The following is a 15,533-nucleotide window of genomic DNA, read 5'->3' on the forward strand; positions in this document are numbered from 1 at the left end:
ATACATAGCCATCCATGAATTGAAAATGGCACCATATTGTTTACTGCATTTCAATGCCACCTGCAGTACTAGTAAGTCCTGCTAGGTGTCTCCCCTCTCCAGACACAAAGCTCTGTTAGCATCCCTCACTGAAGAATGGCAGCAATCTGCTCACCTGTTCTTTGCGATGATTGCACTGATTTAAGTAGGAATTCTCCCTAAACATACAATTACAGTCTACCAGAATAGCATCTACGGTCTAGACAGCTATTGGTTAACGTTTGATCAGGTTAATTCTGCCTCCCGTTCATTCGACCTTTCTGTCTGTGTCCATCACAATTGTCTGACATTTCAGTCTTACCTGGCTCAAGCCGTCAGTACGCATCAAGGCAGAAATTAGGTCAACAGGATGAGGGACAAGAAAGTGTAATTTTCTGCAGCTTATATAGAGGGAGGGAAGGAATTTATATGCATCAAATGTGGGCCAAGGCTATCCGATATTTCTCCTAAACTGTCGATGCCCAAAAATCCACCAGATTTGGGATTTTCTTAGCTTCTTCGAGCAGTATTAACTGTATTTGTTTATTTGCTTCTCATAAGTGCCTTTAGGTGTAACACACCGGTTTTGTACAGTAGGTACAAGCTGCATAAGACCAGACTGTAAGGTTTGATCCACTCACACCAGGAAGGACCCATATTCTTTTCAACAAGTTCGGTGGGATCTTTATTGTGCTTGAGGTGTGGCTCTCCTCAAACATGAGACCTCTGTCTTTACGTCCAATCCAAGAAGACTTGGTAACCGAAGCTAGGTACTCATTTTCAGCCTAGTCGAGTGAGGAGATATAGGCGTATCTTTGGATCCGTAGTTCAGATTTACAGATGGCCATGACTTAAATCCTTCGTTGGCCAGTTACACCATAACGTCTGCTATTCCACGATTCCCATTTTCAAACAACCTATAAAGCAAAACACTTGACCAAGGTAAAGACCATCATAGGCTTAACAAACATACCATAGCTGAGATTGTCTTTGGACTGCTTCAGACCAATTTTCACAAAAACAATTTCTTCTGTCTTCGACTGGCAATTGAAACCCTGCTATTACAACCTTTATTACAGCAGTATCATGAATTATGGGACCCAAAGGGCATCGTTGATTGCCTCACAATGAATACAGATGATGTTCTTATCATATAGAGTAATAGCTTTGCCCTCTTGTACCTGTCCTTATGTCTGAAATGACTTGGGTTTTATGGGACTTATAATGATATTGCTCTACGAAATGCATTCTACTTTCAAGAAGGCAATGAAATACTGTAAAACCAGAAATATTCGCAGTGGTTTCATGTTCGCAGTTTTCGCAGTAAGCTCTTTGCCGTGAACTTAAAACCACAGCGAACATTTCTGCCTGCGTTTCTGTCGCACTACTTCAAACGGGAACTCAAAACCATTGCGAACGCTCCATTTTTTCCCTACCGCAAAATTAAAACCACGCAAACTGAAATGCATTTACAGTAGGCTGAGCTGAAACATTTTTCCTGTCCTAGAAATAAACCTCCATCCTGTATGACTGATACCATTAGCATCCTGTTGTTAATACCCTAAAATTACTGCCTTCCTTCCTAAATTCTGGCTAATTAGGCTGTTTATGACAACTGTCCATTTGTCTAGGGCACATCTGCACCTTTGTTTATGGACTAATTATGTTCCTCCCTTTAAAAAGTTGTCTGATGGACTATTACACTGCAAAGCTTAGGAGACAGAAAACAATACGTAACGATTTAGTGTTTACTATCTCTCTTCTTTCCTTTACTTGTCTTTGAGTCTAACTATCTTCTAGAATGTTTTAAATTGTGAGAAAAACATTATTGAACTGAGATCTTCAACAGCTCTTTTAAAGATTACAGCTAACCCCTTAAAAATATGAAATAGCCCAAATCGAACCTGTTACAACCTGTATATTGTCACGAAAAAACACATAACCCCTCTGGAAAATCCTAAAATTACAGCTCTTCAACCAAACCTTATTCTTTACAAAATCACACAGAGGAAAACGTTATCTTGGAGTCATTAAAACAGGTTCTTTGTCTGAAAAAAAAAGACAAACATATACCCCTGTTGAAAAGTGGAAGATCCCTAAATTGCAGGCTTTCCAACCTGTATTTTGTCTGGCCTGCACCTGACACCATTAGTGGGGTCTCACATGGGGTTAGTCACCTGGGACATCTGATAGCACCTGGGGAATTCTCTTTGTTCCCACACCTGTCACATGAGGGGGGGGTCTACTGGGACAGACTTTTACAGTCATGCTTCCTGTGGTTTCTGATCAAGCTACTTAAAAATGGATATTTTCCATTAAAATAATGAAAGAAACATGTCTAATGTTCAATCACCGCAATAACTGTTAGTCACCAATGTCTAGTTCTCTTTTAGTTATTTGGTGACATTAGTTGGTGACTGGAGCAACAAAGTGTTAAATACAGTGTTGAATGTGTCAATAGGGACATTATGTAACAGTTTGTCACCCTAAAAGACAATTTGTTATCCTAAAAAACAAGTGGAAAAACAATTGGTAAAAAAAGGTTGACAAAATGGTTTTTTGGGGGTCAATGATTTTAAAATTGGTTTTACACAAAATATATAACTGTTCAGCTACATGTAACTTTCCTTTGTACTTTTTTTTCTTTTGTCATACCCTGGTGATTTTTTTTCTCAAATCACCAAAACTTATGCTTTTTGATACGGTGACGTCACCATTGATATGATTCCAAATGTACATCGAACACAATGGATTTTCCTTGCCTGGCTTACACAAAAGTTGTACTTTTTTATATTTGAGGAAAATTTCATTCCAGATTCTACTTCAAAAATCATGACTGGAACTTGATAAAGTAAAGATTAAATCAATCTGTTACAGCACTATTGATTAGCATACAATTTGCATGATATTACGAGCATATCTAACCTCCCATGGACACAGATGGTACCGGGGGAGACAACCCTTTACCATAACTCCTCCATTAGATAATGTCTGGAGACACGGTCCATTGTCTTCATCAAGCCGCCTGTCTGCTACTGGTCAGGGGTAACAGTAATGTATGGGGCAATATTGGGTGATGTTGTCCCATAGACCTCAGGGTAATATCTATGGTAATAGGGGTACATCATATAGTACAGGTCTTCTATTGAGGAGGACTGTACCTGAAAATCGATTAGGGATGGGAGATTTGAGACTTGAAAAAATCTATGTTTATCATTGACTTTCTGTCATCATCATTTTTCAGGATTGGTTAAATTTCAAGATTTTAGGATTGCTTACATCTTTCAGCTTTCTATAAAAAGTGTCCTTTTGTTAATACAATCTATAGAATCTATCTCACATAATACAGCTATAAATGTAGCTATAAATTTCATCACTAAACACAACTTTTCTCTGGCAGTTAAGTCACAAATGAACACCCATTTTTGTCCTAACTTTGATTGCATAATACAGACATGAAAAGTCAAATATGTCTATGTACTATTCCCTCAACAAGACATGAAAGTCATAAGGGAATATGATGATTATGTATAATGATAGAGGCAGTGCTAATAACAGGCACTCAAGCCCCTATGTGGTCTACATCATCAGAGAAAATTGTTGAAATGTGTGTTATCATTTTTGATAGATCACTCGCACATTATTTCTTTTTGTGTACGAACAATTCTTTCCTGTTTAATGTATTTGTTCAAAAAGCATAAAATAGTACGTTTTAGGTGAATGATCTTAAGATAAAAGGTGGTTTTGCTTATTAAGGCTGCCTACAAGTTGTTAACATCCCCTGGATCCGCTAGCCTGTGTAACGCCCCTTTTCACTCACTATAGGCTGCGACGACTGAGAGGCCAAAGATCTGACGGATCACTTTACGAATTTTGTAGACAAAGAACAACTTTTTTCACATCTTGTGTGTTTTGTTGCCCTTTGAATCATACTTTTACACTGTGCATCGTATTCCAATAATAAAATCAAGGGTAACACAAATCAAACTTTGGTTGTTCAACTGTCACTTAAAGCGATCGCCGCCTAGTGGAAAAGGGCCTTAAGAACAACAGCGCTGGAAATGTCGGCTGGGGATTTGGGACATTGGCCAGGTGCTGTTATCACTGTGTGGTAATTATAGCTGTGCGTTAATGAGTCAGCGCTAGATTGGGGGTCTTGAGCAGGGACGGCAACCAGGGAAGGGTTCGGCCAACGGATGTGGTCAGCTAGGAATTTACATAGAGTGTCCTCTCTTTGTTCTGATTCATCTGTCTTATCAGGTTTCTTGGGTGTTAACGACATTAAAGAAGGTGCAAGGATACGCAGTATCCGGTGTTTTACACATCTGCAATACATTAGTGTGTTTTTTCTGAAAACTACATTGTATGGTAGGGTGGAATTCAGAAGGGTATCTCCACTACATTGCTTTTGTCAATGCTAGATGTGCAAAGGTTAAGTGTGACAGGTCGTTCGATGTGATATAACCAGTGTGTTAAACCGAAGGATGGTTATACTGTCTATACAACACAGATACATGTGAGTTTGACTCAGCCTTTATGCAGACTTTCACAGAACCATCAGTTAACACATGTCGGGTGTAATTTCACAAGTAAGCCTTTCATGTACTGTCATTCTACTCAAGATTGTGAGGTGCTTTAACGGACATGGAACAGCCACTGTTGACAACGGACATGCCTACATGTAGAAGTACCCTTAGATTTCGCTTTCCCACGGTCAGCTCGCAGATACCACCACGATCGGTAATGTTCTTCACACTTTGACTTCCCTGCAATCTTAAAGTGTTTCTGCTATTTCCAAGACTTCTGGAGGTAATTCTTATCGTTCCTTCGAGTCAAGTAGGGATAGGGAATGGCTGATATAGCGGGAGCCTTTACAGAGACTTACAGAGAAGGAGACACAAGCCAGGCGGGGATTAGAGAAGTGTCACAGGAACACTGAGCAGGAGTTCTGCCCAGGAAGGGGGCCAGGTTCCCACTGATTATTGTTTACTTTCTGGTTTCCGAAGGTTCAAATTAAGGTCCAAGTAAACAATGTTTCTTTAATTGCAAAACATGGAGTAACTTCACTTCTTACTTCTGTCAAATGTTTGTTTCTTAAAGATAGATTTTTACATATTCAACCAAAGAATAGACATTGAAATATCCATGAAATTAATAAAACTAGTTGACAAAGCTTGTTTCTTAATATTACATTTTTGTGAAATGAATACATGCAGCTATGACCATATTTGGGTTAACGTTGGGTAACCTAAATTCGCGGGGTACTTAAATTCGGGATTTTTCGAAAACGGGGTATTTAGGGATATGTGCTAGATGCAACATAAGTAATACCGCTAGAAATGCAAACCTGCCAGACTTACGTATTCAGAACACTGTCTGAAAAGCTTCGATAAGCATGGATTATAAGGCGACGAGGTCAAAAACTCTCCGTCCCTTATTGGAACAGTCTGAGGACTTCGTGGGAGACTTAAACAACATGGTTGTCGGCTGGTTTATAAGAAAAATGTCACATCCGATTCCTGCTCAACACAATTATTTACAAGACAACTTATTACAATCTCTTTTGCTAACCTGCAACTGGATTCTAAGTGTGATCAATCATCAAAACTCCTCTCTGTTGCTACAACCTACGGGACGTGTATTTTCCCGCCGCCATATTGTTAACCAGAATCCTGTTGTCAAGGTTTGTGAGGAACACTTTTTTGTCTAAATGCTGCGTGTGATAGTGGACTGAGGAAGATATTTTCCTCAAAGTTTGCTCATAACACAACAAGGAACACATGGACATAGTAGTATTACCATTGCTACGGCATCCAGCTAACTTCCCATGAATAATGTAACGTTACACGTTGCCCGATGATGACGATGGGCCGACTTTGAGTGAAGTTCTACCGACTCAACACACGGGTTGTACCCGAACTGGCCTGATGTGTGCGGTACGGCCGTTTTTTCGTGTATTTTTTTTACTTGGACACGTCTATATCCATAGCACTCTCCTCAAGCCAAGGATGGAACGAATAGCTGCTGTATAAAATGTGATTAGCGGTAAGATATTCAAGACGAATCTTCTCTCCCGAATTAATGTGCCCCCCTGTCCGACAGCACCGTAATTGTGCGTGCGGCGGACGGTAGGTTCAAGTTGAAATATTATGGTGTCAGCACGACTAGAGACAAAATCTACCATATATATGATTAGTGCAAAGATAGTACATGATACTGACAGAATTATAGAAAAAAAGGATGGTTTATTGTTCTGCTAGATTGATTTCAGTCAACCATTATCGGAAAAATCCCGAATTTATGTTACCCAACGTTAACTCTTGAAACTACTTTTGAGACTTCAGTGATTACTTCAGTATGTCAAGACAAATTCCACAAATTTCAATGACTCCGAAAGAATCTCGAATTTGAAAACATCCAACACCTGCTTGTGACCATAGCAGTAAGCTTTTGTTTTCTTTCCTATGAAGTTAACAATTTTTCTCCAATTGGCCTGAAACATTTCTTGTAAGACAAAAGATGTAGTCCAAAAGATGTGTCCCATATCGAGCATATATCTCACCCAGATGGCATCCTTCAACCTATAACAACGCCCTCTCTGAGCATCATTCTCAACTTGGGTGTTCTGTTCTTTAATCCCCACGATTTAAGAAACAAACATCAAGCCTCCTTAGAAGCCTCTTCAGCCTTCTTAAGATGTGTACACAAAACAGGACATGCGGTTGGGCTCTTCCATTTCGAAATCTGGGGATTGCCCAGAATTTTATAACCACTTTGATATCTACCTTTAACACTTAACTCTAACTCTTATGTTGCCATCTTTATCATTTTTTATTGTTCTTATGAACATTCATAGTATTTGTAGTTTGAAATGCCAAAACTTTAGCTTTCTTGGTGACAAGTGTACAAATAGCACCCTAGTCAATGGGACATCTTTTGCATGTTGAGGGTTAAAAAAACATCACTTTAAACACCTGTGGCATAACATTAGTTAGTAGTGCACCAGGTGAGACATATACACCTGTGCACAAGCAGGTACACGCAGTACAGGTGTAACGTCTTAACATATTTTGGTGCCCATTGTGGCGTTAGTTTGGGTAAGCATTTTTCAACCTTCTGTCGTTTTGGAGTAAATATTTACGCCCACATGAAGGCAAACACACTGACAGACGTGTCTGCCGAGAGTGGCTCTGTGGTGTTTCCCTTTCAAACTGTGTATCAGCTTCCAAGTGTCAGGATGATGTTGAGCATATGTCATTTTGAGGGGGAGGGGGGCATTGCTTTTTCCTGTATACATGCACTGGTACAGGTAACATACCTGCACCAGACAAATCAAACCTGTAAAATTCTGCTTCGAAATCAGAATTAAAGAAGGATGAATCAAACTTGAAACTGTTTATAAACTAGAAGGGGGGGCTTGCGGGAAATGGCAGAGTCACAGAATCTTCATGGGATGTCTTTGTGTTTGCAGTGTGTTGGCCTTGTTTTTCAAGATTTCTTGGCGACACCTCAGAGGCAGAGCCATTTCAATAATTTTTTCCAAATATGGAGAGCTGTGGGTTAATTGAATTGTTGCAAAGTGTTGCTTATCTGAGTAAAGGGAGGAAAAGTTGCTTCCAGCTAGGTTGGCTGGTAATCTTAAGAGTATGAACAAAATTCAACGTGGACACAAATTCAACTATCTACATCTTTAGTGAGTCAGTTGGTTAGTTGGTTTGAGAACATACCTGGGTCGACAATGATAAGTTGTGCTGATGACTGGATGCTTCCGTACTCGTTTGTCGCCACGCACTGGTACATGCCCTCGTCTGACCTCACCAGACCCAGGATACGCAGGTTCTGTCCGTTCTGAATCTGTTAGAAATGTTCACAATTAACCTTGCTTTCTATTGGTTCATCTGATTTCAAATGGACCAATCATCTTGTGAGTGTAATATACATTCTCCAGTTGAACTCCAAGTGTATTGCTTGAGACAAAGCAAATGCTCTTTATTGTAGCTCGCATTCGATAATGATATAATAACAAAGCACACTAACCTGGAAGTAGTCGCTGGGGATGACAGTATCTCCGTTCTTTATCCAGGCGATCTGGGGCGCGGGCTTGGCGTAGACATCGCACTCGAACTCAATATCACTGCGCTCATGGGCGTAGGTATTGCTTGGGGTCGTCATAAACTTTGGAGGCACTATAAAGTGATAAAGAAAGATAGCTCCGATGATTTCTTCTCATATGAAATATTTTCAATAATGTAATGAAGAATATGAACTTGAGACTCAAGTTGACGATATAGCAGGTAAATGTGAAAATTACTTTTTTCACATTTATCTGTGAGTGAGGCAATAAAATCTTCAATGATATCAAATAAAACTTTTGTTATAAAGGATATGAACTTGGGACTTAGAGTTGACAATAAAACTAGTAAATGTGAAAATCATGTTTTGCACATTTTTCGTTTTCACCGTTTAGACTTGAGACTCAAGTTGACCCCAATACCGGTAAATGTGAAAATGACGTTTTTCGCGTTTTTCGCCCTCACCGTTTACGATAAGCTGCGCGGAGGCAGTGACAGAGCCGTGGTCGTTCTCTCCCGTACAGCGGTACATCCCGCTGTCTGACTCGCGGGCGCTCTCTATTCTCAGGTTACTGACCCCGATGATGGTGTGTCTGCTGCCGGATCTGTCAACAGAATCGGTGCTGAATCGAGGGGCACAGAAGGAGGTTTAGACAGACTGAGGTACAGACCCAGAACGGTGGAATATTGGACAAAGTTACATACAAGGTGGTGGGAAAGAAACAGCAGGTTAGCACAGAAATTCACATGTAACGTACAGTTACACAAGCAGACTATAGGGTTTGTGTAACAACAGGCAACATATAAAAGTCTTCGAAAACAGACTCAGAACAGTGGAATATTGGACAAAGTTACACACAAGGTGGTGGGAAAGAAACAGCAGGTTAGCACAGAAATTCACATGTAACGTACAGTTACACAAGCAGACCATTGGGTCACACTGTGTGATCTGTGGAACAACAGGCAACATATAAAAGTCTTAGAAAACTGACACTGAACAGCAGAATATTGGACAAAGTTACACACATTGTGGTGCGAAAGAAACAGTTGGCGGGGCTCGAAATACTGGATGCACATGCACTTTTGTGCACCCAAAATTGCAACTGTGCATCTATTTTTTGACTGTGCACCTATTCCCAAAAATGACTTTCAAGCCCTTGTAGGATAGCACAGAAATCCACATTCAATGTACAGTGACACAGGCAGACCATAGAGACACACTGAAATTCAGACAAACCGATGTGGTCTATGTAACAACAGGCCTTAGAAATGTAAAAAGCCTTAGAAAGCAGAGAACAGAACAGAACAGTACAAACACATACACACATTCTTTACAAAAATACAAAGAGCATGAAAGCAGTAAGATACACAACACAGCTGAACACATCTATGCTTTACAAGGGTCAACAATAACAAGCACGAAATGGCCTGTCAATGTAGTGTGACAGGCCATTTCGTGCTTCTTATTGTTGACACTTGTAAAACAGAAATGTAGATGTAGTGCTACATTTCTAAGCACAAGAAGATCACAAAAAATGTGCAGAGGGGTAGCATAAGAGAAACAACAACACACAGCTTCCTTTATAAACAGAACCATAAGAGAACGTTGACAAAGACGATGGTATGATACTATAATACATAGAGTCACAAGTAAAGCACAATGTTCGTCCTTCCAGGAAGAAAATTAGCATACCCAGGAAGAAAATTAGCATACCCAGGAAGAAAATTAGCATACCTAGGAAGAAAATTAGCATACCCTGTGTCGATGTCTTGTCCTCCAAAGCTCCAAATGACGTCGGCCTCGGGCATGGCGTTAACAACACACTCCAGTACGACCGTCTGTCCCTCTAACACGGTCATGTCCTCCGGTAGAACGATCAGCTCTGGTTCCTTCACTTGTTCCAGCGCTAAACACAAAACAGTTGATACATCGATGAAGGTTAGACATCCAGGTAAAAAGATATGTCAAAAGACAGTTACTCAAACAACTGGATGAAATTTTGAAACAGTCAGACATTTCAGACAGCATCCACTATCTTTTGGCAGTGACTACATTAAAGAACTGGGGAACCAGGTTTTATACCAAAACTCTGAACAGTTGATATTGTAGCCACTTTCCATCAACATCCCCTGGGTCTCAGTTACTACTTACACCCCCGTTCTACTATAGGCTTAGACAACTGAGTGACCGCTGAGAAACTAGATTTGACACAATGCTCAAAAACTGTCTTAAGGAACAAATCTTTTCAATGCTCTGTTGTCATTTTAATCATACTTCTATGTCTTGCATTATATTCCAATGATAAAATCAAGGGTCACACAAATGCAAGAGTTGCCCTGAAATTGCTGTCTAGTAGAAATGGGGCTTTAGCTCTATACAATTGCTACTTCAATATATATTGCTTGCATCAATATCTTTTGATTTAATGTTTAACAATCATACAAAGGTGTCCTACAAGTAAAAAATATCAACAACTTGATGCATGTAGATACATATAATTTACATGACTTCTATAATTCTAATATTCATGAAAGATCTCTTCTAACCTGGCAGCACAGAGACTTCAGCCTCAGCACTCTCTCTCTCCCTGGCTGCGTTAACTGCCACACATTTGTACCTCCCTGCGTCCGTGTACTGGACGTACGCAATTTCCAACGCACCACTCGGCAGTATCGTGATTCCCTGTAACAAACATCGGAAATAAAAGTCAGAAAAAAGCTTACAAAATACTGGTACATAATGCAGCACAGTCATTGATGATATGTCCATAAAATTTGGGATGTTTTAAGGCGGAGTGATTCAAATGTTTTTTTAACTTGAAAATCAAATCGAAAGGCGTTGTGTAATTCCCAGAATAGCTCTTTTTATTCCAAACCAAATAATTTCCCTTTGGAAAAGAAAGTCCTTTAAGTTTAAATGCTATTCCAAATAATCCTCCTATAGATTGACTTTCCAGAGAAGCTGCAACACTGAAAAGGTAACATTGTTAAATGTTAACCAAATTCTAAAGATTTGACTTGATTAACTTTTCACATCATCACAAAGCAAACCAACAGCATTTACAAAAAAACAAGGTGTATAACAGTTTACAAGTCATCTTTGTCTTTAAAATCTGACAATTCTTAAGCGACAGGTAGGGTTAGAATAAGCTAGTACTCAGTTTCAAGTGCTCGTGTGCAGCGGGTAACATTTTCAAGTTGAATGCCCCTGGCAATACATAAAGAATGGCCAGCGGCCTTCAACTTTGACATATAACCCACAATTCATCACACTAATCATGAGCACTTCAAACCGTGAACTAGCTTATAGATCGAGCAGGCTCTAGACAGTAAGAGAAAGAAGACCAGGGAAGAAACTACCCCAAAGACACTCACCCTCTCAGCTTGTATGTATGGCTAGAAGTGTGGAAAAAAGGGAAAACCAAGGGAAAAGGGAAATAATTAAGGAAAAAAAGCAACTAACAAAATGCAAACAATAAAGAACAAACTAGGTGCAAAGAAACTAAATCTGAAAGAACTAAGGGGTATACAAAGAATCAATCAAAGGAAAATTGACAGAATCTAAAATTAAAGCATGTGTATGTATAGCATACTTAATATGTATATATTATCAACCCTAAAAGTGTTTTTTTTTCTTTGTAATATTTATGGAAAAGATGTGCACTCTATGTTATTTTCTGCAGTTGCAAGCAATTTCTACAACAGAATTGACATAGACTTACTCAACAATCTAAGACAAGAAAATTAGACAAGGGATCTTACCTCAAAGAGGTCATGTTCTATGTCTTGCCCATCCTTGAGCCATCTGATGTCAGGTGTTGGAGAGCCCTCTATTCTACACTCCAGTCTCAGGTTCTCTTCCATGTGAACTGAGGTAGCCTGGGGCTCTCTCTCAAATCTACTCAGGGCTGTACGAAAAACAACAAGGGCACATTTTTCATATGACCTGCCAGGGTTCAAACCCCTGACTTCTATACTCCAGTCTCAAGTTCTCTTCCATGTGAACTGAGGTAGCCTGGCATGGTAAACCGAAAACATAACCTTTCTTAAGTCTTTCGTATGACCTGGCCAGGGGCTTGAAGCCACGACCTCCTATGCACTTGATATGCTAGGCTTTCTCGCTATAAATGTACACCAAGAATTTTGCTACACTCTAGATGTTGTGCCACCATTGAAAATTCAACTCTTGCGAGAGCACAATTTGAAAAAAACATGCAAGAGTTGGGCGAAAACGAGGGTCTATTCATTTATCCCAGAATAACATTATTGCGAGAATAAAACTATAACTAGTTACTTACATGCGACCTGAAGTCTAGCCATCCTACTAACAATGGTTCCTAAGCTATCCACGGACGCCACGCACTGATAGAGCCCCTCGTCCGGTTTTTCGTTCTTATTATGAATGACATTGCTAAAACGCAACGATCCATTGTTCATTATCGATCTCCTCATCTCTCCGAACAAGTTCAGGAAAGTGCCGTCCTTTTTCCACTCGATGGTGGGTTTGGGATCGCCGATGGCCATGCAGTTGAACATCGCGGGAATGTCGCGCTCTACCGTCATGTCCTGTGGCTCGTTCGCGAAGTAGAATTCACTAAATTGTCTGACATCGCCTGTAGAGAAGTAACAGAGATTTGTTAGTGAGATGTTGTCAGATGATATATATTTAAATTTAAGTATCATAACAAAAAAGCAATTATGTCACTTACAAACATAGTCTGACATTCTTGTTTCAATGAAATGATATTTTGCTTGACACCGCTTTTCCACTAGAGGCTGCAACCGCTGAGCGACTACTGAGCGACTGCCCAATGACCAAAGATTGGACAGATCACTCCACAAATTTCATTGATAAAGAACAAATTTTGTCTAAATTTTGTCTTTCAATCATATTATCACATCTTGCATCATATTCAAATTATGAAATCAGGGGTGACACAATTCTAAATTTGGTAACTGTATGGTTGCTCAGCAATCGCTGATTTTTACATTCTGTATCTGTATCTATATAGCCGGTATAACCGCCATTCGGAGTAACACACCAGCTTACATAGTTTCCATACTTCATTTGTAATTCTTTATCATCTTATAGTCTGTTACATAATTCAACTATCAAAACTTTTCACCATCCAAGGTAAAAAATGGAGTCCTGTGAGAAGTTTGTTGCAATGTAAAAACATTTTCAAACCAACCGACCAACCAGTCAACCATCAAATGGACCCCAGCCCTATTATCTTCAACACATCTTTCACTAACAACCAGTTCCTCATTCCTGTGCTTACAGACAGTGAGGAATGTCCTGTATCAAACCTACATCAGGGCAGGGGCCACTGACTGCTTGTTGGTAATTAGTTCAGTAATGAGGCAGAGGGATGCAGCGTACAGGGGTGATGTTGGGGTGCGCTCCGTAAATATGCCAAAAATGCTCCTGTAACTTCCCACCAGGGGAACAAGGTGTGAAGAGTAAAAAGCCATGCATTCGGTAGGAGGTAGGAGGGCTTGAAACAACAAGCTGTACTTCGTAACTTCAAAGTAGTGTAAATTTGAGGGGTCTTAATTTCGCGGAATGGAGGTGTTCGTGATGTTTAGACAGTTCCACGGTTGAAACAGCCAATGAAACGCAACGCAAGACAGGTATGTGTTCCCCGTGTGATCTGTTCACGTTGAGATATCACTGTCAAACCGCGAACAGAAAACTGCCGCAAATATGTCACAATTTACAGCAAGAAAACAGTAAGTGCAGATACTTTTATTACAGAATCTATTCCTGGTTGATATGGAAAAGTCAAAATACACAGAGATAGTTTCGAGGAACACTGCTATCTAAACCACAAAAAACAAAACTTTTCTGAAACTACACACATGTTTTACAACTGTGAAACTAAACCAATAGTAATAGCGTTGATGTGACATTTAATCTGAATAGAAAGGTCATCTCATACACTCTAGACTGACACCGCGACATTTTTAATGTCAGACCTTAATTAAGGATGCATCAGAAATGATCTGAAGTATCTGAACATCTAGAACTGAAGCCTTATCCCTGGGTCATCCCTGCTATGTGCAGTAATCACCAAGGGGTGCAGTAATTTGACTGATAAGAACCAACAGTGATAAATCTAGCTCCCTCCTGTTAATCCACCTATTTAGGACTCTATAATCAGGTTAACAAGCAGGAATTGGAACGGACTACTCCATTGGACAAGACTACAGAGGGACAAAATCCGACAGATATAAATTATAATTTTTGTGTTTGCACGTGCAGTGTGATATATTGTGGGTAATATTTGGAAACTAAAAGGCCCCTTGCAATACATTACCAATGGGCCTTCAATTTTGACATATTACCAACAACGCATCACACTGTTCATGTGCACATTAAACCATGAAGTAGCTTATTGGCTTCATCCTTATATAAAGATGTACAAAAAAGTATTATACTTTTTTTCTTCAAATCTACCTTTTATGGATTTGTATGTCAGTTTATGTCAGAATCTTTTCCTCACACTTAATATTCCTGAAGAGTCTTAGCCGTCACAGTTACTTTCTAGCACTTTCTTTAATTCAATTAGGAAACACTTTGAATACAAGAAAGACAGTGATGTGCCCTCATCCAATGCAATTACAAGTTTCCCATAAAAATCTGTCCCTGTCTATGAATCACAATTATGGTAATCCGTTTAAGCCCCTAAAGGGAAAGACGGAATTAAATTTTGCGTTTTGAAGGTCAACGTTTGTCCTGTGTCCTTCCTGTCGTTTATGAGAACAATTGCTTCTAATTTGATGAACACGAGATGAAAGCTCATCGCTCTTTTGGGTGACATTTGATGGCAGAAGCGCTGTAAAAACGACCTTCTACTAAGATCTAGTTCCTCTGCTTTTTTAACATTCCAGGACTCAAACAAAAGTCAACATACTTTTTTATGCAAAAGTACACAGGTACTGGCAACATGTAATTAGTAAATTATAAAATACTCTTTGATGTACCGGAAATCTGATTCAAAATGGAAATTGTAATGTCATTTTTTTTATTTCCTTATAGTATTTCCCAAGGGCTAACGATCAGTATAGCAAACAAAAATCTACAAACACCTGTATGCTTATAGTATACATATGTGCATATGTACATGAACTGGTACAGGTTTGGTATGGGAAACTTAAGAAATACCTGCACATCTTCAAGTTTAACTGCACTAAGCTGTATATGCAGGTGGTATTTCTAGCCCTGAACATTCTAAACTGTAGGTTTTCAAGGTACAATTGTTTGAAACTTGTCAACTTTCAAATCACTCTACCGCCTCTAATTTACTTCACTGCTAATAAGTACGTTGAACTTGAAGACTTCAAAATTCTGGGTCTGGTGTTTCTCTCAATCCAAGACTCTGACATGTGCACTAACTTAATTACATGGGAAGTCAGACAATTTTTTGAAGAATTCTCCAT

General features: G+C 39.4%; 1 protein-coding gene across 9 annotated transcripts in view; it reads right to left on the reverse strand.

Moving 5' to 3' along the window:
• The window catches only part of LOC136425391 (neogenin-like), a 136,612-nt gene that overhangs the window by 79,032 nt on the left and 42,047 nt on the right, over positions 1-15,533 (reverse strand). For 7 of the 9 annotated variants that reach the window (XM_066414248.1, XM_066414246.1, XM_066414244.1 and 4 more), the window contains exons 2-9: positions 12,389-12,703; positions 11,853-11,998; positions 11,466-11,486; positions 10,638-10,773; positions 9,847-9,997; positions 8,556-8,713; positions 8,056-8,204; positions 7,746-7,872 (exon numbers count right to left, since the gene is read on the reverse strand). In XM_066414248.1, the coding sequence (XP_066270345.1) occupies positions 7,746-7,872; positions 8,056-8,204; positions 8,556-8,713; positions 9,847-9,997; positions 10,638-10,773; positions 11,466-11,486; positions 11,853-11,998; positions 12,389-12,703 (1,203 nt within the window). The remainder of the gene's footprint in view (positions 1-7,745; positions 7,873-8,055; positions 8,205-8,555; positions 8,714-9,846; positions 9,998-10,637; positions 10,774-11,465; positions 11,487-11,852; positions 11,999-12,388; positions 12,704-15,533) is intronic. The other 2 variants (XM_066414242.1, XM_066414243.1) reach the window with 2 other exon arrangements.

This window comes from Branchiostoma lanceolatum, chromosome 19 (assembly GCF_035083965.1).
Source record: "Branchiostoma lanceolatum isolate klBraLanc5 chromosome 19, klBraLanc5.hap2, whole genome shotgun sequence".
NCBI classification, from domain to species: domain Eukaryota; kingdom Metazoa; phylum Chordata; class Leptocardii; order Amphioxiformes; family Branchiostomatidae; genus Branchiostoma; species Branchiostoma lanceolatum.